The sequence below is a fragment of the Uranotaenia lowii genome, chromosome 3, assembly GCF_029784155.1.
Source record: "Uranotaenia lowii strain MFRU-FL chromosome 3, ASM2978415v1, whole genome shotgun sequence".
Taxonomy (NCBI): domain Eukaryota; kingdom Metazoa; phylum Arthropoda; class Insecta; order Diptera; family Culicidae; genus Uranotaenia; species Uranotaenia lowii.
In genome coordinates, this window is record NC_073693.1 from 38,223,835 (window position 1) to 38,249,015 (window position 25,181).

Sequence of the window (25,181 nt, forward strand, 5' to 3'; positions counted from 1 at the left end):
ACGGGGGAAGTATGTTATTAGAAACTAGTTTACATCTTTTTCGCAGCAGCAACAGCAGCTGATGAGTGATTATTGCTGGGAGCAGCCCAGTTGTGGTCATTAGGCATTGCCACTTAATCGTTTGATCCCTAGGATTTTTTGAAAAATTTGGTTTTTTGTTTATTCTTATTTTGGTTTTGAAAATTTATTCGTGTATTTTTTCATTCTGAGTAAGTTTTAAAGAGCCTAGATTTTTTTTCAAAACTTTTGTCAATTTTTTTCAATCGTAATATTTGTTAGATGCACTTTTTTATAACTTGTACGTACATAGGGTGTGCCATTTGGATGTATCCGATTTCAACGTCAGAAAACTTCTCTAATTTACATCCTTTTTTTAACAGACAAAGACAATTTCCAAACGTCATTTAGTGGCATTTTAACTATTAGTCGATACATACCAAAAATCGTGCTGGAATTAAAATTTTATATGAAAAACGATCGATCAGTTGTACACACTGTGAAAAAAGTGTTGAAGTGTGAAAACTAAAAAAAAAAAATCGTTATTTTGACTGGCTTTCCCGTTCTTCGAATTCATGCTTAACTAGTCGCGTTGAAGCCCGAAATGCCGACTGAAGTTAATATGCAGAATGCCCTCAAAAGGACTACTTTTTGCGTATCAAATGGAGGTGCTCAAGTATTTTAAGGTGCTCAGCTAATTTTTGACTTCGCTTCGACATCGTCTGCTTCTGCCTTGAGACATGCCTAGTATTATTTTGACACGATGGAAGGTGCTGAGAGAAGATCCAAATTTTTGATCACATCTAGAACTGGGGCATTCATCATACAGGCGTAAGCACGCATGACTTTCCGGTCCAAAATTTTGTCCACCGGACCCGATTTCCGCCCTGATTTTATTTTGTCCACGATGCTGCTTTCATCTAGGATCAGCAGTGTTATACTAAAATCGTGCTAAGACATAATGGGACACCCTTTAAATGGCATTAAATATCCTGGTTAACTCTTGTTTATTTTTGAAAATCGGTTGAAAATTGACGGACCCATTTGACGCTGCACGGAAAGTAACGAAAATGTGAAATTTACCTAGAAGGTTGTTTTGTTTATCCGTATGGGATTTATCTAGATTGCAAAGTGAATGATCGTGAAAACTCAAATTCTAAGTAAAGTTTACCTCAGTTGAGCTAAAACAAAAGGAACAATTAAGTTTACCTCGCAAGGAGGTGAAGTTAACTTTGATTGAGCTAAACAAAACGGTTCAATTCACCTGAGAAAAGGTAACTATTTTCCGAACCCCTTCATTGAGGTTCAGTTGTATTTTTCATTAAAGAATAAGTTGTGATTCGTGCGCAATACATAAAAAGAACAACAGAACATTGATTTTTGCATTAAATAGATTTCAATTTGTTGTGCTAGTTCTCATCATAATCCGAGTAGAAGCAATAGTGTAGTTTTTGTTCACTTAACGAATGGGTGCCTAACTTCAGGGGCAAAAATAATAATCAATATTTGAAAAACAAAATCTATATTCCCAGTGAAATCTGGAAGTCCATTTCCTCTAGGACTAACTAAGAAATAAATTTTCATATGTTTTACATTATTTTTGCTTATCGAAGAGTTTTCTGGATACTTTTGAAAACGTATGCCGATTAACCTCAAAAAATATTAAAATGTGTAACCACGGCCCTATGCGCCGAAGAATCGATGATTGTCTAATATTTTCTCCAAACTCATGTCAAAAAGAATTCTTCAGAGAAAAATTAATAGTATTTTTTTCATCTAATTTATTTGTGGTCTATTTTAAGAAACAAAATTTCGATTCGTCAAAAAGGTGATCTATCTTCTTTCTTCGAATGGGTAGAATAGTTTCAATGCTTAATGATCAAAAATTAAAATTTTATGGAAATAAAATTCGATTTTTTTTATTCTAGTCATTCGACCATCATTTTGGCATTAGCGACTTTAGATGATCGTAGCAGTCGGTGGCAAGGTTAGCGCAGAAAAATCTTGAATTTCACAACATTTAAAGCAAATTTTCGCAACAATATCTGTTTCACGGATCACAGAATTTTGAATTTTTCTCAGATTTCACAGGTTTATTGAATTTTGAACACATTTTCAGAGTTTTAAGTTATAAATGGTCGCTTGCAATAAAAGATTCTGACCACTAGTTTTAAAGGAAGTTTTGTGATTGATATTGGGAATTGATTTTTTCGATGAAATTTGTAAAAATTGGAAAATTTGTGGATGTTACAGATGTGGGAAATTTTGGAAAACACCATCACAGAAAACTGTCAAAGACCTTCGGGGTCAAATCACAGAATTTCAGAATATTTTTGCGGTAAAAACACAAAAAAAAATCGCCAACCTTGGATGGCGGCCAGTTTTTGAAAAACTTACCCAGATCAACTGTGTTGGATGTTCACTTTGGGCTCGAATGTTGAATAGAAAAATATAGAACAGAAATTCTTTTCTTTGTATGAATTTAGATTCTCAACTAAGATTCAATATTTTTACACCAATCGCAGGCTTGTAACTGTCATGTTGAATACAAGACTTCATAAAATCAAACCAATACAATTGAACCTATGTTTATATTTCTTTACAAAAATATCTGATAGTCTGATACTAAATTAAAAACATTCAATAAAAATTGAACATTTGGTGACTCAAAAGTTTAAACCTAACCGCTATTAGTTTTATAACAAATTGATGACAAATATTGAGTAAATTTTGTCGGAAAGGTTATATTCAATGGCTGGCAGGTTAGTTACAATCTTTTTAAATTTTTACAAAATATTATTCATTTCTTGAATCTATGTTTAGTATCGCACAACATTTGGAAACTTGCATTTTTGTGTTTGCATCAGAATTTTGAATAAACTCTTCAACTGATTCATCTTTTGAATAAGATTTCGTGGTCTTAGTTGAACTTTTGTTGAAATTTTTATGTGCTTAATAGGGTTTTTTTTATTTCATCCATAATTTTTGTTACTTAAAAATCCCTTGGATTTTATTCTTTTTCAATTTCTAAAGTTCGGATTTTTATTAAGACAATAAATAAGGAGTTCAAATTGATAAAACAAAATTGCTGAGGCTATCCGCTAAGATGTTTAATTTATCTCGAATAGGTTTGAAAAATGTTGCTTCATATTGAGAAAGTTTAAATTGTTCCAAAATTACATACGAACTTGATATTCGATTGTTTATGGTTTATGGTTTTGGTTTATGTTTATGGTTTATGTTTATTGTTTTGTTTATGTTTATGTTTATTGTTATGTTTATTGTTTATGTTTATGGTTTTGGTTTTTGAGTTTAAAGTTTTAAAAAAATTAAAATTTTCTTAGCATATTCTATAAATAATATTTAATACCTACCTTTTGTATTTCAATCTAACATATTATTATAAAATCAATATTGTGATTCAATTTTTTCCCGTTTAATAAGCACTTTGTAGCATTCTGATATCAAAATCAGAATACAGTTTAATGCAATTTTTTCAACTTTTTCTCAAAAAGTGAGACAAACAGCATAACAAAGTATCTTTTGGAAAAAAGTTTATCAAATCTCTGAACAAATAAAATAATAACACAAAGTTGTATGAGTAAAGAGAATATAAGGTGAAAAATTAAAAAAATAAACTGGAAAAAAAATCAATTTTTTAAGCAAATTTTCACTAGAATAAGGACCAGTATTTTTTTAAATATTTCTTTTAACTACTAAATTTCTATTACATTATTTCATTTTCCGAAACAAGTTTCAAGTGGTAATTTTTTTTTTTTGAGAAAATATAGCAATAAAAGGCTTTAAGATAACAGAAATTTTTCACTATTTAAACAAAAAAAAAAACAAAACTTTTGGAACGTATTCATACCTTAAATCTGATTTTATCAGTAGTAAATCAATGTAAAAGAAAAATCATGTTTTGTTTGTTTTTGTAAGAACATAATTCGTTATTTTTTAATTTATTGTCAATTTTGTCAATTATGTTCATTCTTGTCAATTATGTAAATTTTTTGTCATTTTGTTAATTTTTGCCATTTTTGTTAATTTTTGTCATTTTTGTCATTTTTGTCATTTTTGTCATTTTTGTCATTTTTGTCATTTTTGTCATTTTTGTCATTTTTGTCATTTTTGTCATTTTTGTCATTTTTGTCATTTTTGTCATTTTTGTCATTTTTGTCATTTTTGTCATTTTTGTCATTTTTGTCATTTTTGTCATTTTTGTCATTTTTGTCATTTTTGTCATTTTTGTCATTTTTGTCATTTTTGTCATTTTTGTTATTTTTGTCATTTTTGTCATTTTTGTCATTTTTGTCATTTTTGTCATTTTTGTCATTTTTGTCATTTTTGTCATTTTTGTCATTTTTGTCATTTTTGTCATTTTTGTCATTTTTGTCATTTTTGTCATTTTTGTCATTTTTGTCATTTTTGTCATTTTTGTCATTTTTGTCATTTTTGTCATTTTTGTCATTTTTGTCATTTTTGTCATTTTTGTCATTTTTGTCATTTTTGTCATTTTTGTCATTTTTGTCATTTTTGTCATTTTTGTCATTTTTGTCATTTTTGTCATTTTTGTCATTTTTGTCATTTTTGTCATTTTTGTCATTTTTGTCATTTTTGTCATTTTTGTCATTTTTGTCATTTTTGTCATTTTTGTCATTTTTGTCATTTTTGTCATTTTTGTCATTTTTGTCATTTTTGTAATTTTTGTCATTTTTGTCATTTTTGTCATTTTTGTCATTTTTGTCATTTTTGTCATTTTTGTCATTTTTGTCATTTTTGTCATTTTTGTCATTTTTGTCATTTTTGTCATTTTTGTCATTTTTGTCATTTTTGTCATTTTTGTCATTTTTGTCATTTTTGTCATTTTTGTCATTTTTGTCATTTTGTCATTTTTGTCATTTTTGTCATTTTTGTCATTTTTGTCATTTTTGTCATTTTTGTCATTTTTGTCATTTTTGTCATTTTTGTCATTTTTGTCATTTTTGTCATTTTTGTCATTTTTGTCATTTTTGTCATTTTTGTCATTTTTGTCATTTTTGTCATTTTTGTCATTTTTGTCATTTTTGTCATTTTTGTCATTTTTGTCATTTTTGTCATTTTTGTCATTTTTGTCATTTTTGTCATTTTTGTCTTTTTTCTCCTTCTTGCTTTTTTTGTTTATGAGACGCTTTTATTAATTTCCTTTTTTTCGGCAATCTGTAGGAGGTGTTTTTGTGTTTCACTCGGATGACGCTGTCAAGTCGTCATCTTTCGATCGTTTGCTCGTTCGCTTGTTCGTTCATTCAATAGTGCCAAATTGATTAACATTCATGGGCCAACATTCCACTTGGGGTCATACAAGCACAGCCCACAGGAAGTAGCGCATTTGAATACAATAGACCAGTTTCCGTGTCAGTTTTGAGTAACACTAAAAGCTCCATATTCAAAATATCGCTGCTCCAGTATTTCGGTCCAAAAGGTTAAAGTAACTCGGAATCGAGATCTAGGGAAACGAAACAACCTCCAAAGATTTTTTTTTAAGACATGGCGGTAGAGTTGCATAATCCACGGAAATTGCTCTTAAAATTGCTCCATTTAATAAACCGAACAAAGCTCAGTGGAGTAAAAAAGGCTTAGGAACCTTGCGGGAGCTAAGTGAGATTGAGTTGGAGGAAAAAAAAAAACCCACGTACGACACATGTTCAAAGCTCATTAACCGAACTGAGTGGCATATAATCGTTTGGCAGCAATCGTTTGAGGCAATCGGCTCTGAGATCGACTGAAGCCATCCATTGAGGCGACTTCTAGACGTTACACGTTGAGGAAAAGCTCCTTGGAATGGGCCAAAGGAGAGAGAAAACACCACGTCAATCTTCTGGCTGAAAGCGATTTCCAATACCTGTCAAAAGGTCGAGGAATGCTGATTGGAAAGAACTAATATGCATTCAAATGTTTGCACGGAAAATTGAACTGTGATTTGCAAAAACAACAAATTTTAAGCATGAGACTGCAAATAAATTTTTATAATTTATGATCATAATACCTTGGATTTTCTTTTAATTTTTTTTTACAAATCAAATTGATTCATTCACATTTGACTATTTTTATCAGAATCTGCTCTAATTCAATCGAATCAATCATTCGAAATCAATTTACCGATTTTTATATGTTGATCAAAGTTCTTCTGAAATCAAAACGGTATGCAATCTCGCTTACGGGTCATAAATCAACGCTCTAAAATTCACAGGCACACCCACTTCAGTTTTTTTTCTCTCACTTTTCATTTTTGCTATTTCAGAACCTCCCTTTCGAAGCGATGGAGACTTTAAAAGCTAAACGGATTTCAATGGGGGTGTTAAGATAGAGAGAATATACTATATATTGCCAGGCTCCATCAACGATTTATGACCGCCCGGTAGCAATTCGTGAGATGAAACCTTCCCACCCTGCTATCAAATTCCGCGGGCGCCTTGCTTTAAATGACATTAGGCTAAAATAGTGAAGGGTTGTGCAGACAGACAGCCGCTTAGACTTTTTACTTTCGGAACTGTTTAGGAGAACGTGATTCAATAGGGTTTAAAAGAATTTTGACATACAGAAAAGCATTGAGAGATGAGGTTTTTTTTGTACTTTCGTATCTTTTTAGCAAACATTTTAGAATAAAAAGATATGGTTTCATCACTTGTCGTAATTATCCCACTAGGCAAGCCTCGTTATATAAATGCAAAAACATGATTTTTCAACAGCCTTTTATTTGCTAGTAATTACTACAATTTATGAAAATGTCCTTCCAAAATAAATAGCATAAAATTTCCGATACTATTTTTCTTTTTTCAAAACAAAACCCATTTGAAACGAAGAATTTTTCGACACTATTTCATTCGGTTTTGGAGAAAATTTATCAGGCTACTAAACTATAAGTATCATCATACCTTTCTGTTTATGTTTATGATTTGAACAATTCACATTTTAAAATTCTCTCGTTTCAAGAGAAATAACTTTTTTGGGTACTGATGGTTCAATGATTTTTTTTCCTTCAGCTTATTCAATTTTTCAGCCTCTTTATTTATCGCCAGCACAACAATAAAGCTTTCCCACTCATTATGACCGGAAGCCATTCCCTGGAAACCAAACCAGCTTGAAAATTTGCCCCGAAGTGTTCATCAATGTTCGATAAACCAACCGGTTGCAAAAAGTAATCAAATTTCGTACTTTTTCGGTTTGTACGATATCGTACCTAGTGCTCCATTTTTCTCAATTCACCCCGCGCGCCCCACGAACTTCGGACGCATAAATTGATTACCGAGAAAAAAAACTGCAATAATAATAACACTTGAGCCGCAATGAATTTTAAATGCGATCATTTGGGTGTGCATTTTTTTTTTCATTGGGTTTTTTTTCGCCTGTTTATCGCCCCAGTTTGCGCGTTTAATTTCATTTGACTACATTTTTCCCCATTTTATGATGTTGTGTTTCCGGTGGGCGTTTCGGAACTTGTTTGCATAAGTATGTGTGTATTTTACCGCCCATGTGGTCCATCATTAAAATAAAAAGTTTATCCTCGTCCGACATCTCTTGTTCTCTCTATGCGAAAGCGTTGTTGTGGTTTGAGACTAAAGTTTATTGAGAAGAAAACATTAACAGGGGCGAAAAATTCCCGGAAAAACCGATTGTTCTTCAATTGTTCCGGCTTAATGGCTCGAATTCGAATGCGAAAATCTTTTGTTTTTCAAACAATATTTGCTCGATGAAGAAATTTGGTTAAATTAACTACTGTTCGGAATATGATGTTTATATATTTTCTGTACTTTTGCTGTTTCTCGAAAGATAAAATTACTAATCAAAGTTCATTTGTTTTTTTTTAATTTCAGGCTACTTACCGGTGAACAACAGGTCATATCTCAAATAACGTTAAGGTGAGTAATAAACTGACTTTTTCAAGCACCATTTATTGAAAAAAAATTCTATCAAACAAAGTATTTTTGTAGTATTAATGATTTTGGTTTTAAATTTAAATATCAGCAAAAAATTACAAAAAATTAAAAAAAACCTTTCTGTAGATAGTACCTTAAATAGCCTTAATCTTCTTGCCATTCTTATTATAGAAGTGTGCACAATAGAGATAAATTTAAATATTCATTTAAAGGTTGCAATGAAAAAATTAAAAAACTTCGAAACTTTTTCCGAATGATGATAAACATTTTTTACCTCTGTTAAGTTAACTCTTTATCCAGAAATTAATTTAGAAAGCAAAACTTAAGAGAGTTTTGCAGGGGACTCTCTAGAGTTCCTGAGGGGACTCTCTAGAGTTCCTGAGGGGACTCTCTAGAGTTCCTGAGGGGACTCTCTAGAGTTCCTGAGGGGACTCTCTAGAGTTCCTGAGGGGACTCTCTAGAGTTCCTGAGGGGACTCTCTAGAGTTCCTGAGGGGACTCTCTAGAGTTCCTGAGGGGACTCTCTAGAGTTCCTGAGGGGACTCTCTAGAGTTCCTGAGGGGACTCTCTAGAGCTCCTGAGGGGACTCTCTAGAGTTCCTGAGGGGACTCTCTAGAATTCCTGAGGGGACTCTCTAGAGTTCCTGAGGGGACTCTCTAGAGTTCCTGAGGGGACTCTCTAGAATTCCTGAGGGGACTCTCTAGAGTTCCTGAGGGGACTCTCTAGAGTTCCTGAGGGGACTCTCTAGAGTTCCTGAGGGGACTCTCTAGAGTTCCTGAGGGGACTCTCTAGAGTTCCTGAGGGGACTCTCTAGAGTTCCTGAGGGGACTCTCTAGAGTTCCTGAGGGGACTCTCTAAAGTTCTCAAGGGGACTCTCAAGAGTTCCTAAGGGGACTCTCTAGAGTTCCTAAGGGGACTCTCTAGAGTTCCTGAGGGGACTATCTAGAGTTCCTGAGGGGACTCTCTCGAGTTCCTGAGGGGACTCTCTAGAGTTCCTGAGGGGACTCTCTAGAGTTCCTGAGGGGACTCTCTAGAGTTCCTGAGGGGACTCTCTAGAGTTCCTGAGGGGACTCTCTAGAGTTCCTGAGGGGACTCTCTAGAGTTCCTGAGGGGACTCTCTAGAGTTCCTGAGGGGACTCTCTAGAGTTCCTGAGGGGACTCTCTGGAGTTCCTGAGGGGACTCTCTAGAGTTCCTGAGGGGACTCTCTAGAGTTCCTGAGGGGACTCTCTAGAGTTCCTGAGGGGACTCTCTAGAGTTCCTGAGGGGACTCTCTAGAGTTCCTGAGGGGACTCTCTAGAGTTCCTGAGGGGACTCTCTAGAGTTCCTGAGGGGACTCTCTAGAGTTCCTGAGGGGACTCTCTAGAGTTCCTGAGGGGACTCTCTAGAGTTCCTGAGGGGACTCTCTAGAGTTCCTGAGGGGACTCTCTAGAGTTCCTGAGGGGACTCTCTAGAGTTCCTGAGGGGACTCTCTAGAGTTCCTGAGGGGACTCTCTAGAGTTCCTGAGGGGACTCTCTAGAGTTCCTGAGGGGACTCTCTAGAGTTCCTGAGGGGACTCTCTAGAGTTCCTGAGGGGACTCTCTAGAGTTCCTGAGGGGACTCTCTAGAGTTCCTGAGGGGACTCTCTAGCGTTCCTTTTTTTTTTAGTTGGTAACCACAGGTGGTAAATCCAGGTTTACGGATTGTATTCCAAGGCACGGCGAGCCACCGTGTCCCTCCAGTTTGCTACTCTGGGTCCATGGGTACAATGGGAAGACTCATGATATACTCGGTGTATACCCCCTACTCCCTAAACTCCACCTGGGGCCGCTGACCTGGTTCCCACCTCGAACTGTTTAGTACACTATGCTTCAATAGTGGGAGGTCTATTCGTGCTAATGCGCTCCAAGGCAATACTCATTAACGAGACCACTTTCAGCAAAACCTCTCCTCTTCACGACTTGAGGCCTGATCTCTCCTCTAACGATTTGAGATCCTCCTCTTGTTGGTAAGAGGCCTGATCCCTCCTCTTACGACTCGGGACCCGATCTCTTATCATAAAGACTCTGGGTGACCACACAAACCTCTCCGCCTGAAGGTTTGAGGCCTGACCTCTCCTCTAACGACTCGAAGCCCGACCTGTTATCTTCAGGGTTCGAAGTTTGCCACCTTGCCCGTCGGGTGCCAGATCGAGAGCAGCTTATCCTAGACTCGCGCCTGTCATGACACACGCGCGGCACTTAACGCAACGACTCGGATGATTCCCGATGACTCTCTAGAGTTCCTGAGGGGACTCTCTAGATGGGGACTCTCTAGAGTTCCTGAGGGGACTCTCTAGAGTTCCTGAGGGGACTCTCTAGAGTTCCTGAGGGGACTCTCTAGAGTTCCTGAGGGGACTCTCTAGAGTTCCTGAGGGGACTCTCTAGAGTTCCTGAGGGGACTCTCTAGAGTTCCTGAGGGGACTCTCTAGAGTTCCTGAGGGGACTCTCTAGAGTCCCTGAGAGGACTCTCTAGAGTTCCTGAGGGGACTCTGTAGAGTTCCTGAGGGGACTCTGTAGAGTTCCTGAGGGGACTCTGTAGAGTTCCTGAGGGGACTCTGTAGAGTTCCTGAGGGGACTCTGTAGAGTTCCTGAGGGGACTCTCTAGAGATCCTGAGGGGACTCTCTAGAGTTCCTGAGGGGACTCTCTAGAGTTCCTGATGGAACTCTCTAGAGTTCCTGATGGGACTCTCTAGAGTTCCTGAGGGGACTCTCTAGAGTTCCTGAGGGGACTCTCTAGAGTTCCTGAGGGGACTCTCTAGAGTTCCTGAGGGGACTCTCTAGAGTTCCTGAGGGGACTCTCTAGAGTTCCTGAGGGGACTCTCTAGAGTTCCTGAGGGGACTCTCTAGAGTTCCTGAGGGGACTCTCTAGAGTTCCTGAGGGGACTCTCTAGAGTTCCTGAGGGGACTCTCTAGAGTTCCTGAGGGGACTCTCTAGAGTTCCTGAGGGGACTCTCTAGAGTTCCTGAGGGGACTCTCTAGAGTTCCTGAGGGGACTCTCTAGAGTTCCTGAGGGGACTTTCTAGAGTTCCTGAGGGGACTCTCTAGAGTTCCTGAGGGGACTCTCTAGAGTTCCTGAGGGGACTCTCTAGAGTTCCTGAGGGGACTCTCTAGAGTTCCTGAGGGGACTCTCTAGAGTTCCTAAGGGGACTCTCTAGAGTTCCTAAGGGGACTCTCTAGAGTTCCTAAGGGGACTCTCTAGAGTTCCTGAGAGGACTATCTAGAGTTCCTGAGGGGACTCTGTAGAGTTCCTGAGGGGACTCTGTAGAGTTCCTGAGGGGACTCTCTAGAGTTCCTGAGGGGACTCTCTAGAGTTCCTGAGGGGACTCTCTAGAGTTCCTGAGGGGACTCTCTAGAGTTCCTGAGGGGACTCTCTAGAGTTCCTGAGGGGACTCTCTAGAGTTCCTGAGGGGACTCTCTAGAGTTCCTGAGGGGACTCTCTAGAGTTCCTGAGGAGACTCTCTAAAGTTCTCAAGGGGACTCTCAAGAGTTCCTAAGGGGACTCTCTAGAGTTCCTAAGGGGACTCTCTAGAGTTCCTAAGGGGACTCTCTAGAGTTCCTGAGAGGACTATCTAGAGTTCCTGAGGGGACTCTGTAGAGTTCCTGAGGGGACTCTGTAGAGTTCCTGAGGGGACTCTCTAGAGTTCCTGAGGGGACTCTCTAGAGTTCCTGAGGGGACTCTCTAGAGTTCCTGAGGGGACTCTCTAGAGTTCCTGAGGGGACTCTCTAGAGTTCCTGAGGGGACTCTCTAGAGTTCCTGAGGGGACTCTCTAGAGTTCCTGAGGGGACTCTCTAGAGTTCCTGAGGGGACTGTCTAGAGTTCCTGAGGGGACTGTCTAGAGTTCCTGAGGGGACTGTCTAGAGTTCCTGAGGGGACTCTCTAGAGTTCCTGAGGGAACTCTCTAGAGTTCCTGAGAGAACTCTCTAGAGTTCCTGAGGGAACTCTCTAGAGTTCCTGAGGGAACTCTCTAGAGTTCCTGAGGGAACTCTCTAGAGTTCCTGAGGGGACTCTCTAGAGTTCCTGAGGGGACTCTCTAGAGTTCCTGAGGGGACTCTCTAGAGTTCCTGAGGGGACTCTCTAGAGTTCCTAAGGGGACTCTCTAGAGTTCCTGAGGGGACTCTCTAGAGTTCCTGAGGGGACTCTCTAGAGTTCCTGAGGGGACTCTCTAGAGTTCCTGAGGGGACTCTCTAGAGTTCCTGAGGGGACTCTCTAGAGTTCCTGAGGGGACTCTCTAGAGTTCCTGAGGGGACTCTCTAGAGTTCCTGAGGGGACTCTCTAGAGTTCCTGAGGGGACTCTCTAGAGTTCCTGAGGGGACTCTCTAGAGTTCCTGAGGGGACTCTCTAGAGTTCCTGAGGGGACTCTCTAGAGTTCCTGAGGGGACTCTCTAGAGTTCCTGAGGGGACTCTCTAGAGTTCCTGAGGGAACTCTCTAGAGTTCCTGAGGGAACTCTCTAGAGTTCCTGAGGGAACTCTCTAGAGTTCCTGAGGGGACTCTCTAGAGTTCCTGAGGGGACTCTCTAGAGTTCCTGAGGGGACTCTCTAGAGTTCCTGAGGGGACTCTCTAGAGTTCCTAAGGGGACTCTCTAGAGTTCCTGAGGGGACTCTCTAGAGTTCCTGAGGGGACTCTCTAGAGTTCCTGAGGGGACTCTCTAGAGTTCCTGAGGGGACTCTCTAGAGTTCCTGAGGGGACTCTCTAGAGTTCCTGAGGGGACTCTCTAGAGTTCCTGAGGGGACTCTCTAGAGTTCCTGAGGGGACTCTCTAGAGTTCCTCAGGGGACTCTTTAAATTTGCTGAGGGGACTCTCTATAGTTCCTTAGAGGACTCTCTAGAGTTTCTAAGGGATCTCTTTAGTGTTCCTAAGGGGACTCACGAGTTCCTGAGGGAACTCTCAAGAGTTTCTAAGGGGATTTTTTAGAGTTTCTAAGGGGACTCTCTCGAGTGCCTGAGGGGAATATCTTGAGTTCCTGAGGGGTGTCTTAAGAGTTTCCGAGAGAACTTTTAGAGTTCCTGATAAGACTCTCTAGAGTTTCTAAGAGGACTTCCTCGAGTTTCTATGGGGACTCTCTAGAGTTCCTAAGGGGACTCACGACTTCCTGAGGGAACTCTCAAGAGTTTCTAAGGGGATTTTTCAGAGTTTCTAAGGGGACTCTCCAGAGTTCCTAAGGGGACTCTCGCGAGTGCCTGAGGGGACTTTCTAGAGTTCCTGAGGGGATTCTCTAGAGTTTCTGAGGGAACTTTCTAGAGTTCCTGAGACGACGCTCTAGAGTTCCTGAGAGGACTTTTTAGAGTTCCTGAGAGGACTCTCTAGAGTTCCCGAGGGGATTCTCTAGAATTTCGAAAAAACTCTGTAGATTTTCGAGGGAACTCTCTAAGTCACTTAAAGAACTTTCCAGCCACTCTATCTAGGAGCCAAAATATGCACAGCATTCCGTATTTCGATCGAACGTTATTTTATTACAGCATGATTTATTCTGTTATCCATTGAAAGTTATAAGAAAAGACTCTTAACCTTATAAAAAACATGAAAAATAGAGGAAATTTTTAAATTGGAAGAAATAAGACAGAACAAAATTATTACACAAACATTTTCATTCCATGTGGGTTTAAGGCAAAATGTTGCTGAAATTTTGGTTGATTGGATTTTCTAAACCGATCTTATTCCTACGAAACGGAAGCCTGATGATGCTTCAAACATTGGGCGAAGTTTAAAACGGACGTGGATCAAATATTTAAGGATCCATTCTTGGGATTTGGACTATTCCTCATCGATTTCACTAAGTCACACACGCTAGTTGTGTTGCGTTTTTGAGTTATTGACTAAATAAGATTTGTCACGATCATTTTCACGAGAACTGTATCCGGGCCCGAGCAGCGTGTTGGCAAACTTCAGCACATGAGCTGCCAGATTCTAGAAGGCAGCGACAAAGTTTACTGGGTACTGGAAATCATACACCATAGTTGCCATTTCTCAGGAGCCGAAAAATTTTACTGAATGGAATTTGGAATTTCAACTTGAGCAACAATTTCTTCTTGTTATTTTGTTCAACATCCTGGAGATGAAGTATTTTTTTGTCTTTCCAGGAACATTTAGACCATGTTTTCTGCAACCTTCTATAATTTTCATACAGATTTAAATTGAATTCAGTCATCAAACTTTTAGTTTTTTTAAAGTTTAACTATTTGATTTCAATTGACACTGCATGTATCTGTATCCAAACAGTTAAAAAAAACTGATTTGGTATTTAGAAGTTCAAACGGATCGACTTTTGTTTCCCTTGAGTGAATTTTGATATCAATATCCCTTCAACAGTCAGTTGACGCATCATATTTCTCTCTCATGAAAGCTTACTAGTTGTTTTTCCATCAAAACCTTCAGTGAGGTAACTTAACTGTGCATGCAAGCCAATCCGATCGATGTCATGCTCCAAAAGCCATGTCAATGCTGTGTTATCCATGGAGTGCCAGTTATTGTTTTCCCATGAGATATCCAATAGGCCTTTGCCATCAATCGGAGGAAGGTGGGTGCCGGCTGGATGACAATCAAGGAAAAGAAGCACAAATTTCAAAGTCCACCCGCGCCGCCGCCATTATTGCAACAAATCTCGTAAACGCTTCAATGAACAATCTCACGCAATCAATCGGCGGTAAAATTTGTTGTGCGGCTAATTGAAGTGGTCCGACGACGCGACGACCCCCCAAATATGAAAACCTTGGCTTGGAGTCTGACATTGAAGCAATTTCGGATGACAGGGTTGATCTTTTTTTTTTTTTTGTTTTCGACGTTTCGCGATTTCCATGTGACATAATGGCGGTGGAAAACATAAGGAAAACAATAGATTCCATCCTTCAAAGACGGGTAGATGCTGTCATCGCGATTCGTCAATGGTTGATACCCCAAGTCAATTTCCGATACTCGAGCATCTGACAATGTTCAAATTTTGTGGTTGATTTGCTGTTTTCATCTCTCCCGGCCTTTTTTTTGTTTTTCGATTTCGTTTTCGGTTTTATCATAATTTGTTTGTCAGATGCTGTCAGAGTCAGTGTTCGGTTTAAGGTTACGTAAGGGCCCGCGTTGACATTTGACAAAATTGACCGGGCTGGGCTGCTGTCAGTGAAGCAATATCGATGGCACTTAGCGATAATAACGATATAATTGGTAAAGGTTTTTTTTCTACTTACCTTCTGCTACAGCTTGTGATCGTTCTTTTCCCACCTTATGGTTGACTTCGTTGTCGTACGAAGATACGAATGAATGGCCTCAATTCCGAAGTTTTTAGCGGTGGAAATTGCTCTTTCATGTAAATTAGAGCATGCATTTTCTGGGTAAGGCAGAGACCAAACAAAAAAAATATACAAAAACCGAGAAACAACAAGTCCTCAACGTCTCAACAGATGCTGCCGGTCGTTCGTTGTTGAGCCAAAGAGCAGAAATTTCCGATTAAAAGGTAGCACCGAAACCATACTGCGCCCGGGTCGATTTCACTGGCCTTGATAATAAAGGCAATATTCGATTACCCACCAACTTCAATTTGTGCTGAAGGGAATTATTGGAAACATTTTTTTTTATGATTTTCTGTTGTCAATTGAGTTCAATACCATAAATCAATTATGCACGGTGAAGTTTGGAGCGCAACGCCCTCTTATTTGAATAATGATAAATTGTTAGCTTCAGGTGAATCTAAAATTACACAATCTTATGATTGGTACCTACAAGGCTATAAAAACCTCAAAAAATCAAACTTGTGTAATGTACAAGAGTGTAAATAACAGTTGCCTTATTTTGACGGTCGCCATGGACGTTACCGAGCTAAGCTTTCGGTCAAAAAGGGTTCTTGCACTGTACATTAGTATAAGCAAGCCGTTGGGTGAAAAAAGTGAGAGCTTCATGCCAAATTAATACGATTCGAACAAAAAAGCTTTATTTTGTGACAATTTTTGAAAACGAATTTAATGTTTGAGATGGCAGATTTTTTTTAACTTGTCTGTGGATTTGTTATCTAGTTTCGACAAAGCTTCTTTGGAAAAAATTAAGAATTTGTAAAGTCCACGACCGTTTTTAGTGAAAGAGAATGAATATTACTAAAGTGAGTTTCCAAATAGCTCTTAATTCTATCTTTTTGTAACAAAATTCTATAATTTAAACCCGAATATGTCAATCAAGGAAGCGAAAGAACCGTTCAATGTGACTTACAAAAATTGAAAACTTTATTTTAAATTTATTTTCCATGATTCCGCCCAGGTATTCAATCAAATTTTTCACATAATCGTTTCCAGTTGAAAGCAAATATTTCGAAATCTACTCAATGACTCTTTTTCAGCAAAAACAACATCCGTTTTTGGAACAAAAAACTACATTTAAGTTGAATTTTGACTTTGCCGCTTATTTAAACCTCTTATGTATGCCCAAAAGATTTCTTGTTTGTGTGTGTAGCAAAAGCTGTATAGGTTTTTTTTTTTTTAAATTCATACAAAAGCAGATTTATCAGATTTTCAAATGAATCTCGATAAGTTTATGAAAATCAAAAAGCTATGTTACCCGTTTGACACTCCTGACTCAAACCAGCATATCTTTGTTGTTTCCCAATCGATTTTCACAATGTTTTTAGTCCTTGAAAACTCTGTTCTGAAGGTAGGTCAAATATGTTTTTCAGGCAATATTCAGCAACAGACTGTAGATCAGCAACGGAATGCTCAAAATAAAACTTCACTTACTGTCCGAAAAAGCAGAAATAGGAAAATATCCGTTGCACATAAGGATATATTTTTTTCTGAAATCTTTTAACATCAAATCAAAAAAGTGGTGTAAAACCGTACTTTTCGATCAATGAACCGTCAATACTGTTCAAGTCACACCAGTTAAATTTTGAAAAGAGTATTGAAAAGTTTACTTAATTTGGCATATTTAAGCATTTTATGATTTTATAAATACGAAAGACAAATTTCTTCCACGAAATTCTACCACAGTTTTCCAAAAAAATTCTGACTTGTTGATAGATATTTGAAAACTGTACTTAAAAACGCTATCAGAAGTTATTTACAAAATTAGTTGGTGCATGAATTTTTGGAGCAGTCCTTAGTTCTGAATTTCAAAACTCATTCAAATAATAAGAATTTGAATAATAAGATTAGATTCACAAAGGTTGTCAGATTGCTCGGATTTAGCTCGGATGTTTTAATTTTTTTTTTTTTTGCAAAATCAAATAACAATTAAATTGCGTGATCACAATTATGTATTTTTCGTACAAAACAATTTCTTGAGCATATTTAATCCAAATAAACTTGCTGATGTGTTTTGATGAAAAAAAACAGTTTCGAGTTTTTCTTCTTGAATTTAAGTGAAGAGCTCCCAAATTAGTCTAGATGTAGCCCAGATTTTGGACCGTAAATTTTGAAAAAGGATGCCCGGATTAAACAATGTTTTAAGTTAAAATAGACGGATTTGTCCTGCCATTATACCAAAAAAAAAATAATTTAAAATTACAAATCATTTTTAAGATTTGGATTTTAAATTTTTACTCTTAATTCTTATGCAGAATCGACACTTCAAAAAGTTCCATAATGGTGATCCAGAATTGAAACAGTATAATCTTTGGCCGTAGGTACGTGGGGGGGAGGGGTTTGGAGGTTAAACACCCCGCCCCCATGAGGGACCAAAAAAGCAAGCGAGCTATTCTACTCTAAACTCAAAATTTTGAATTCATCGTCTAATTTTGATCATATTCAAATTTTGATAATAGAGCAAAGATAATCAAAAGTAACTAAAAACAAATACCAAAACCTCAAAAACCCATTTCAAGTTCAAAATTCTGCTACAGTTTTTAGAAATTTTCTCACTTGTTCATAGAATAAGGTTGTCAGATTTTTTTCAGCACGTATCCGGGCCGGACAAATCCGGGCTGTTTTATATAAAGCCCTGGCAAAATCCAGCTGATTGTTTTCAAAATTGTCAACCAAAGCCAGGCAAAACCGGTCAATTTTGGTCAAAACCTAGGAATTGCTCAGTAAAAATTAGGAAAAAAAATTAAAAACCTTTCATGATAATATTTTTTTCTTTCACGATAAACTTTTGTTGAAGTATGAGTAAACAACGCAGGTTTGTGTTGGAATTGAGTTAAACATCATTTATTTCCTTCGTCAAGTCCTTATACAATAACTTAATTCTATAGCGATTATCATCTTGTCGCTTGAAACTAACTGATTCCCAAACTCAGCATCAGTTCTTATTTCCTATTGGATTCTGAGATATCCTCTCAGAATAAACTGCCAACACTGCTGGACTACTCTGAACCACATGCTGTGTTGGCTAAGTTGATCGTGTATGATGACAACATTTGTATTGTTGTCATCATCATCGATGATCATTGGTTGTCAAAACGCTATTTTTCTCAGTATGCGAATTGACCGACCAAAGGGAAAGAGAAACCAAAACAAACCAATGTGGTTTTGGTTTTTCCCCAGAAAGGAACGAAGTCGTTCCGGAACGGAATTTGTGTAAGAGGGTCCGAAAACCGTAAGTATCAACACCTTCCCTAAATTCGCAAATTGAGAATGCTGAATAGTTTCGCATGCCTTGCCCTCGGTAACGCCTTCGTGAACGCATCAGCTGGCTGATCCTCAGTCGAGACATGTCGTAAAGAAAACTGACCGCTTCTTATGGTCTCTCTGATGAACGCGCACTTGACATCCAAGTACTGGATACATGGAATGTTGTCCTCCATCAAGGTAAAAGGAATGCTAACCACACCCAATTCACCCAGGAAGTTTGCTAACCACAAACTATCCTTTACCGCATCGCACAGCGCTCCAATCTCAGCCTCGGTCGATGAGAGACTGGCCGTATGCTGACGTTTCGTTGACCACGAAATTAGATTCCCGAAGATCATGTATGCATATCCCGATACAGATCTTCGATCATCGGAATCGTTAGCGTAATCTGCGTCCGCATATCCAATTAGTGGATCCGAGTTCGCATTTCTGCGGAATACCAGCGCCGTATCGGTCGTACCTCGAAGGTACCGCAGAACACGCTCCAGGCCTTGTCAGTGCTTATCCGCCGGGCTGGCCTGGTATTTGCTAAGTGCGCTAACCGCAGCACAGATATCTGGTCTCGATGATGTCGCCAGATATTGCAAACAACCGATCAACTCCTTGAACGGCTGCTCGGTGATTTCCTCACCATCGTTTAACTTCGTCCAGCGAACGTTGGTGTCAAGCGGTGTGCCTACGGGTTCGCAATCGGCCATACCAAATCGCTGCAGACCCTTCTCGACGTACCCTGATTGCAAAATCTCGATTGTACTCCTCTGGATGTCTCGCTTGATGGTCATTCCTAAGTAAGTCATGACCTCCAACAGATCCTTCATTTGGAATAGCCTTCCAAGCTCGGTTTTTACCCAGATAACCTCGGATACATCTTTTCCGAAAATCAGGACGTCATCCACGTACAGAATGTGAGTCCTCGCTGCAGGATCGGTAAACGCAGCTGTCACTCTTCAACGGAACGAAACCAAATTTTCGTATCTCGTCGTCGAATCGCTGATTCCAAGCACGACCCGCTTGTTTCAAGCCGTACAGGCTTTTCTGCAGCCGAACGACCTTCGATTTGCCGATTTCGTCATTTGGCAACTGCATGAAGATAACCTCTTCAAAATTTCCGTTGAGAAATGCAGTTTTTACGTCCATCCGATGAACGATCATGTACTGTTCGTTTGCCAAGGCCAAGACGGTACAAACGCTCTCCATTTTGGCCACCGGAGCATAGGTTTCCCAGTAGTCTAGTCTGGTCTTTGGGAACACCCTTTCGCGATCAATCGAGCCTTGTAGCGACCATCATCTTTGACAGTAAATACCCATTTGGACAAAATAAGTTTTCTGTGACCTGGGGGCAAGCTATCCGCTTCCCAAGTTTTATTTTCCTTCAGGGCTACCATTTCATCGTGGATGGCCGTCTTCCAGAAGTCCCAGTCGTCCCGGCGTTTCAGCTAACTAATGTTTTGAGGAAGCACCTTATGAATGACTGCAGCTACGTTAGCAACCTACCGCTGAGTAGCTCTTTGTTTGCTGCTTGAGTTTGCTGACTTCGTCTCAGCGCTGGTTCAGGATTTACGGAATCTTGTTCATCATCGTCAACTTTTGGAAACTCCGTACAGCTCTCGTAGTCGCTTTCTTTTTGGTCTTCCACAATCACACAGTTGACCACCGCGTGATCGGGATCAGCAGGAGGATCGACAGGCTGCTCGGGTGTGTGCTCTAGAGTTGATACATCGGCTGACCGCTCATGTATGCTATCGGGCCGCTCGAATGTGGTTTCAGGCTCTGGTGGGTTCTCAGCTGGCTTCTCGGTGGAAGAGGGGAGAGGATCTGCGTGTTTCTTTTGAGGTTCCATCAAGCTTCTGCCGCTTTTCTTTCGGTATCTGTGCGTACGCTAGGCACCCGAAAATACGCAGATTGTTTATCTTAGGCCTCCGACCGAACCACATTTCGTACGGAGTCTTGTTAACCACAAATCCTCGAGTTGGTGAGCGGTTCGTCAAGTACGCAGCGCACAAAACGGCTTCGCCCCACATGGCTGTCGTGATTTTACGAATCTCAATTCAGAGATTCATTTAAACACGTCTGTCGCTCGCAAGAATAGATCAATGACTCACTTGTTTTGTTTGTTTGTCAAGTGCTGCCAAAATAGCAAATGTTCTCATAGAAATTTATTTTATTTTATTCATCTACAGTGTTGCCGAATACAACTATTATTCTATTTTATTCCTAATTAAATTTGATTTATTTTCTGTATATTCTTCATCTCATCCCTACATTCCTTCTCACCTCTATTCTTAATTAAAACTTTTCACGCATCAACATTTGTTTTTTTTTCTTTAGTGCAAAATTCAATTTACCAAATATCCTCAATTTTTATTCCATATTCCACATCTTTATTCTCCATCCTACAAATTTTATTTAATTTCTGCTTATCCTTCATGACATTTCTACATTCCTTCTCAACTCTATTCTCAATATAATCTTTAATTTACCGACTTTTGTTTTTCTAAAATACAAAATTTATATCCCAAATATCCCTCATCTCAATTTTACATTCCATTCTCTGCAAAAGCTTTTCAAATCTTTTTTTTTTGCATATTCTCCATTTCATCCGAAAATATTCTTCACAAAAGCCTTCCCAATTTGTGCTTTCTCTGTCGCTCTGCTTTTATTTACCAGGGCCGGAACAATCCGCAAAAAAAACATTCTTGGCAACAGCTTTCTCAAACTGTGCTTTCCTTGTTACACTGTCTCTGTTTACAAGAGCCGGAATAATTCGATAGTATTCTAAGAAACAGCCTGCCCAACCAGAAGGCTTATTCAAAACAAACAATCAGCAGCAGCAGCCTTAAATATCTGCGCTTTCAACGGCAATTCCGTCTTATTTCCACCGGAAGACCAAATCAAAACAATCAGCATCAGCAGCCTTAAATATCTGTGCTTCTAACGGCAATTCCGTCTTATATCCACCGGAAGGCCAAATCAAAACAATCAGCAGCAGCAGCCTTAAATATCTGCGCTTTTCAGGGGCAATTCCGTCTTATTTCCACCGGAAGGCCAAATCAAAACAATCAGCAGCAGCAGCCTTAAATATCTGCGCTTTCAACGGCAATTCCGTCTTATTTCCACCGGAAGGCCAAATCAAAACAATCAGCAGCAGCAGCCTTAAATATCTGCGCTTTTCAGGGGCAGTTCCCTACAATGGCCTCCGGTTGCTTGCTGCCATGGATCATTGCCCTTGCCTTCTCTATCAGGGTTTGGTTGGATCGTTCGCTGACGCCATTCTACTGCGGAGTATATGGGAACATGAATACCATCTGAACTCCTTTCTCACAACAGAATCTTTGAAATTCGTTGCTGATGTATTGACGCCCGTTGTTGCATCGCAGCTTGCACAGCTTCTGACCGAAGTGGAGCAAAAATTACTTTTTTTAAATTTTTGTAATATTTTAGAGTTTTGAAATGAGTGCAGAAAATTCTTAAATGATTTTCAACCTATTTTCCAAAGTGATTTGAAACTCAATCTGAGAGGATCAAAACTAACTATTTTTCGATTCAGGGAACCCAGATTTTTTGCTTCTAAATTTGCTCTTTAATTGTGAAATCCTAAATTCACTCCTTATTTTTTTGCAACTTAGAAAAAGTGAGTTTTGTGGACTTGTGTGATTCATCAAACCCTTATTTAATGTGCTGTTTTTTGAAGAGTATTAAATATCAGCAAAAAATTAGTTTTTTTTTGATTGAATTTTTAAGTCGGTTGGTCTCAAGTTCTGAATTTGTTTGATTACACTTTTTTAAGATTGAAAAACCTATTCTAGAGACGAATTAAGGTTTTTGAGGTCAATATTTGAGTTTCAATACAAATGGTTTGAAGAATTACGATTTGAAATTGACAATAAAAAGCAGAGCCGAGCTATTCCACGTGATTTTTTTAAAACCTGTCAGAAACCGGGCATTTGATTTCTAATTTTCCAATTAAAAAACTCAACAAATCTGAGCAAAATTCGAATAAGCGAAAAAAGTAACATGGAGGGGAAAACTGTTCAGAATGTACCAGTAAAGTATTAACGCTATTTACAGCGCTTAAAATCATGTAAGAACCGAGTTGAACGTTTACGACGATTTAGGGTGTTTTTTTGTCGTCTTACTAGAAAAAGAAATAACGTTAAAAACTCAATATTGATGATATTTTTGTTGAAAACTCAACCAGCTAGAAAACACACCGTGGCACACAGGAGTTTTTCACCCAAAATCCCGACCAAAATTACAAAATTCAAACTTCATTGCTTATTTTTATGTCAATGTTTATTTGATTCTTGAATAAATTAAGCACCATATACCGGTCGTTTTTTTTTTTTTGACATCCGATTCGTTTATAAGCTGTAGAAGCTGTCGAAACTTGAGTATTTTTATGCAATAGAATTTTTCTACAAATCGTTAAATCAGCGCTACTAATTCAAATCTATGAATAAAACTTTCTAAGTGACTAAAAATGGAAATTAAAATAAAGAAACTTCAATGGAGAGATGGTTAATAATTTTAAGTATAAAAGATGAAAAATCTTTGATTATAGAGACAGTATACAGTTTTGAAAAAAAAAAATCTTGTATTTATTTCTTGTTTCAAACGTTGATTTTGATTTTACAAATATGCGTTTTTGTTTCTGTTCCCAGCAAGTTCCGGTAAAAATTTTTACATCATTTGAAAATTGATAACTCCAAAAATCATGGGCAAACGGAAAAAATCGCACAAACTCGCAAAATTTTGAAATGTTCAAGTTTGAAGTATAAAAAAATTGATAGTTTTTTTCCACAAAAAAGTCACCTTTGGCTCCGTTTATTTTAATATTAAAGCCCAGTGAAATTTATGATCTTTTTCGAAAATTTTCAATTATTATTTCACTTTTAAAATCATATAAAAATTCTTGGTTTTTTTTCCAAATTAAAAGTTTTTAAACTTGGATTATCTATCATGTCATATAAATGTAAGAAAATTTCTTTAAAGAAAATTTTGAAAAATTTCGAAAACGGTAAAAAATATACATACTAAGCGATCTAAAAAAACGGCAAATTTGTCGGCAGAAGATTTTTTCGAATCAAATATTGGGGCACCTGTACACTTGAAAAAGAACGAAATTCGATATAACTATGCACTCTCAATTTGAGCGTAATACACGTGGTCTGAAACGCATTCTGCCCCAATTTTGATATGATTATCTTAAGTTAAAATTTAATAAAAAGGCCATGGAGTGGTACGCCGCCAACAACGTGCAGGTGGTTCCCAAGGACAAAAACCCTCCCAACACGCCAGAGCTCCACCCAACTGAGAAATTCAGGGCTAGTTAAATTTAATTTGATTTTTTAAATAAACGATTTCACCGATTTTCACGCGTTTTCCCTTGACCAAATTTTGACCGTATCACCCTTTAATCATGAAAAATTACAAATTTTACGCTTATTCGATTTATCCTTCTGTATTAAAGAATTTAAGTCGTTTTAATAAAATTATCCCCTAAGAAATAATAGATAAGTTTGTTTGCCGCAACAAAAATGAAGAAAAACATCGATCGTAGCCATAAGTATTTCCCTTTACAGTTTTCCCTCAGTAAAAAAAAATCATCTCAAATATTTTTTTGTCGAAGCACATTAGCTTCATTTTCATTTGATTACACCTCCTTTTGAATTTTTAAATATTTTGATGTCAATAACTCGAAAATTTGTGTTTTTGAACCCATGAATAAAATAATCAAAACTTACCATAACTTTATTTGAGTTTCTAGCTAAGTTTTCCACAAAAACTGGGCTTCCGGGCTGACCCAGAGTTATTTTGAAATTTTCACAAAATTTTGGAGCAAGCCCGGGTTATACCGTGCAACCTGGAATGTCTGGTAAAATGGGATGGAATTCCGCCGGAGGCGAGCGAATTTTTCATGTTTGTTTACACTTATCATAAAATATATTCCGGGATCAAGCAGTTTCTCATTAATACGGAAAATTCATTCTTCGATATGAAAATTTCACTTGAAAAAAAAAACATCATGGAAAAATCACACCCGTTCGCACATTCTTGTACTATACAAATTGGTCAGAGTCCAATGACAATTTTCACCGCTATCTCGATTTTTCCAGTAGCAAAAAAAATCTTGCCTATAAAAAGTCATTCAACTTTTGCATTACTTCGCTGTATCTAATTTTTCCACTAACCGATTTACAAAACTCAAATTTCAGATTATTTATTCTCGTAAATTTGATTATCATTTTCATAAAACATTCTTAGTCTCTAAGAATCTCAGTTTTTTAGTATGTTGGAATGATGATTATGATCATAAGAATATGCGCTTCCAGTCATATTCACCTGTACTGCTTTTGAAGGTAGAACCAAGGTTGCCGAAATCACAGAAAAATTTGTAATTTCACAGAACTTTGAGCGGATTTTCATCACAGAATCTGTGTCCCAGAACACAGAATTTTGGGAATATTCACAGATTTCTCAGATTTTTGAAATCTTGAACGTGTTTTAAAAATTTTAATTTTTGATGTTAAAAATAATTTTAGTTTTCTAGGTTTAGATTGGAAGAATATGATAAGATTAGTAGGGGAGAATGAGGATACTTGATCCCTGGGGATACTTGATTCCTTTGCTATATCTCCAAACTGGAGTGTCGTACAAAGATCAAATGTTCTAGAAAAATGTGCCAAAAGAAACAAAACAGCAATGGT

At 38.0% G+C, this 25,181-nt stretch overlaps 2 protein-coding genes across 3 annotated transcripts in view; one reads left to right on the top strand and one right to left on the bottom strand.

Moving 5' to 3' along the window:
* Positions 1–25,181, top strand: part of LOC129751195 (uncharacterized) — a 598,057-nt gene that overhangs the window by 392,170 nt on the left and 180,706 nt on the right. For both annotated transcript variants that reach the window (XM_055746561.1, XM_055746562.1), the window contains one exon: positions 7,851–7,895. The gene's annotated coding sequence lies outside the window, so the exon portion shown is untranslated. The remainder of the gene's footprint in view (positions 1–7,850; positions 7,896–25,181) is intronic.
* LOC129752112 (uncharacterized) lies at positions 19,363–20,314 on the bottom strand. Its single transcript, XM_055747903.1, has 2 exons — positions 19,969–20,314; positions 19,363–19,745 (listed from the first exon to the last, which is right to left on the bottom strand). The coding sequence occupies exons 1-2, from the start codon at positions 20,312–20,314 to the stop codon at positions 19,363–19,365; spliced, it is 729 nt and encodes a 242-aa protein (XP_055603878.1).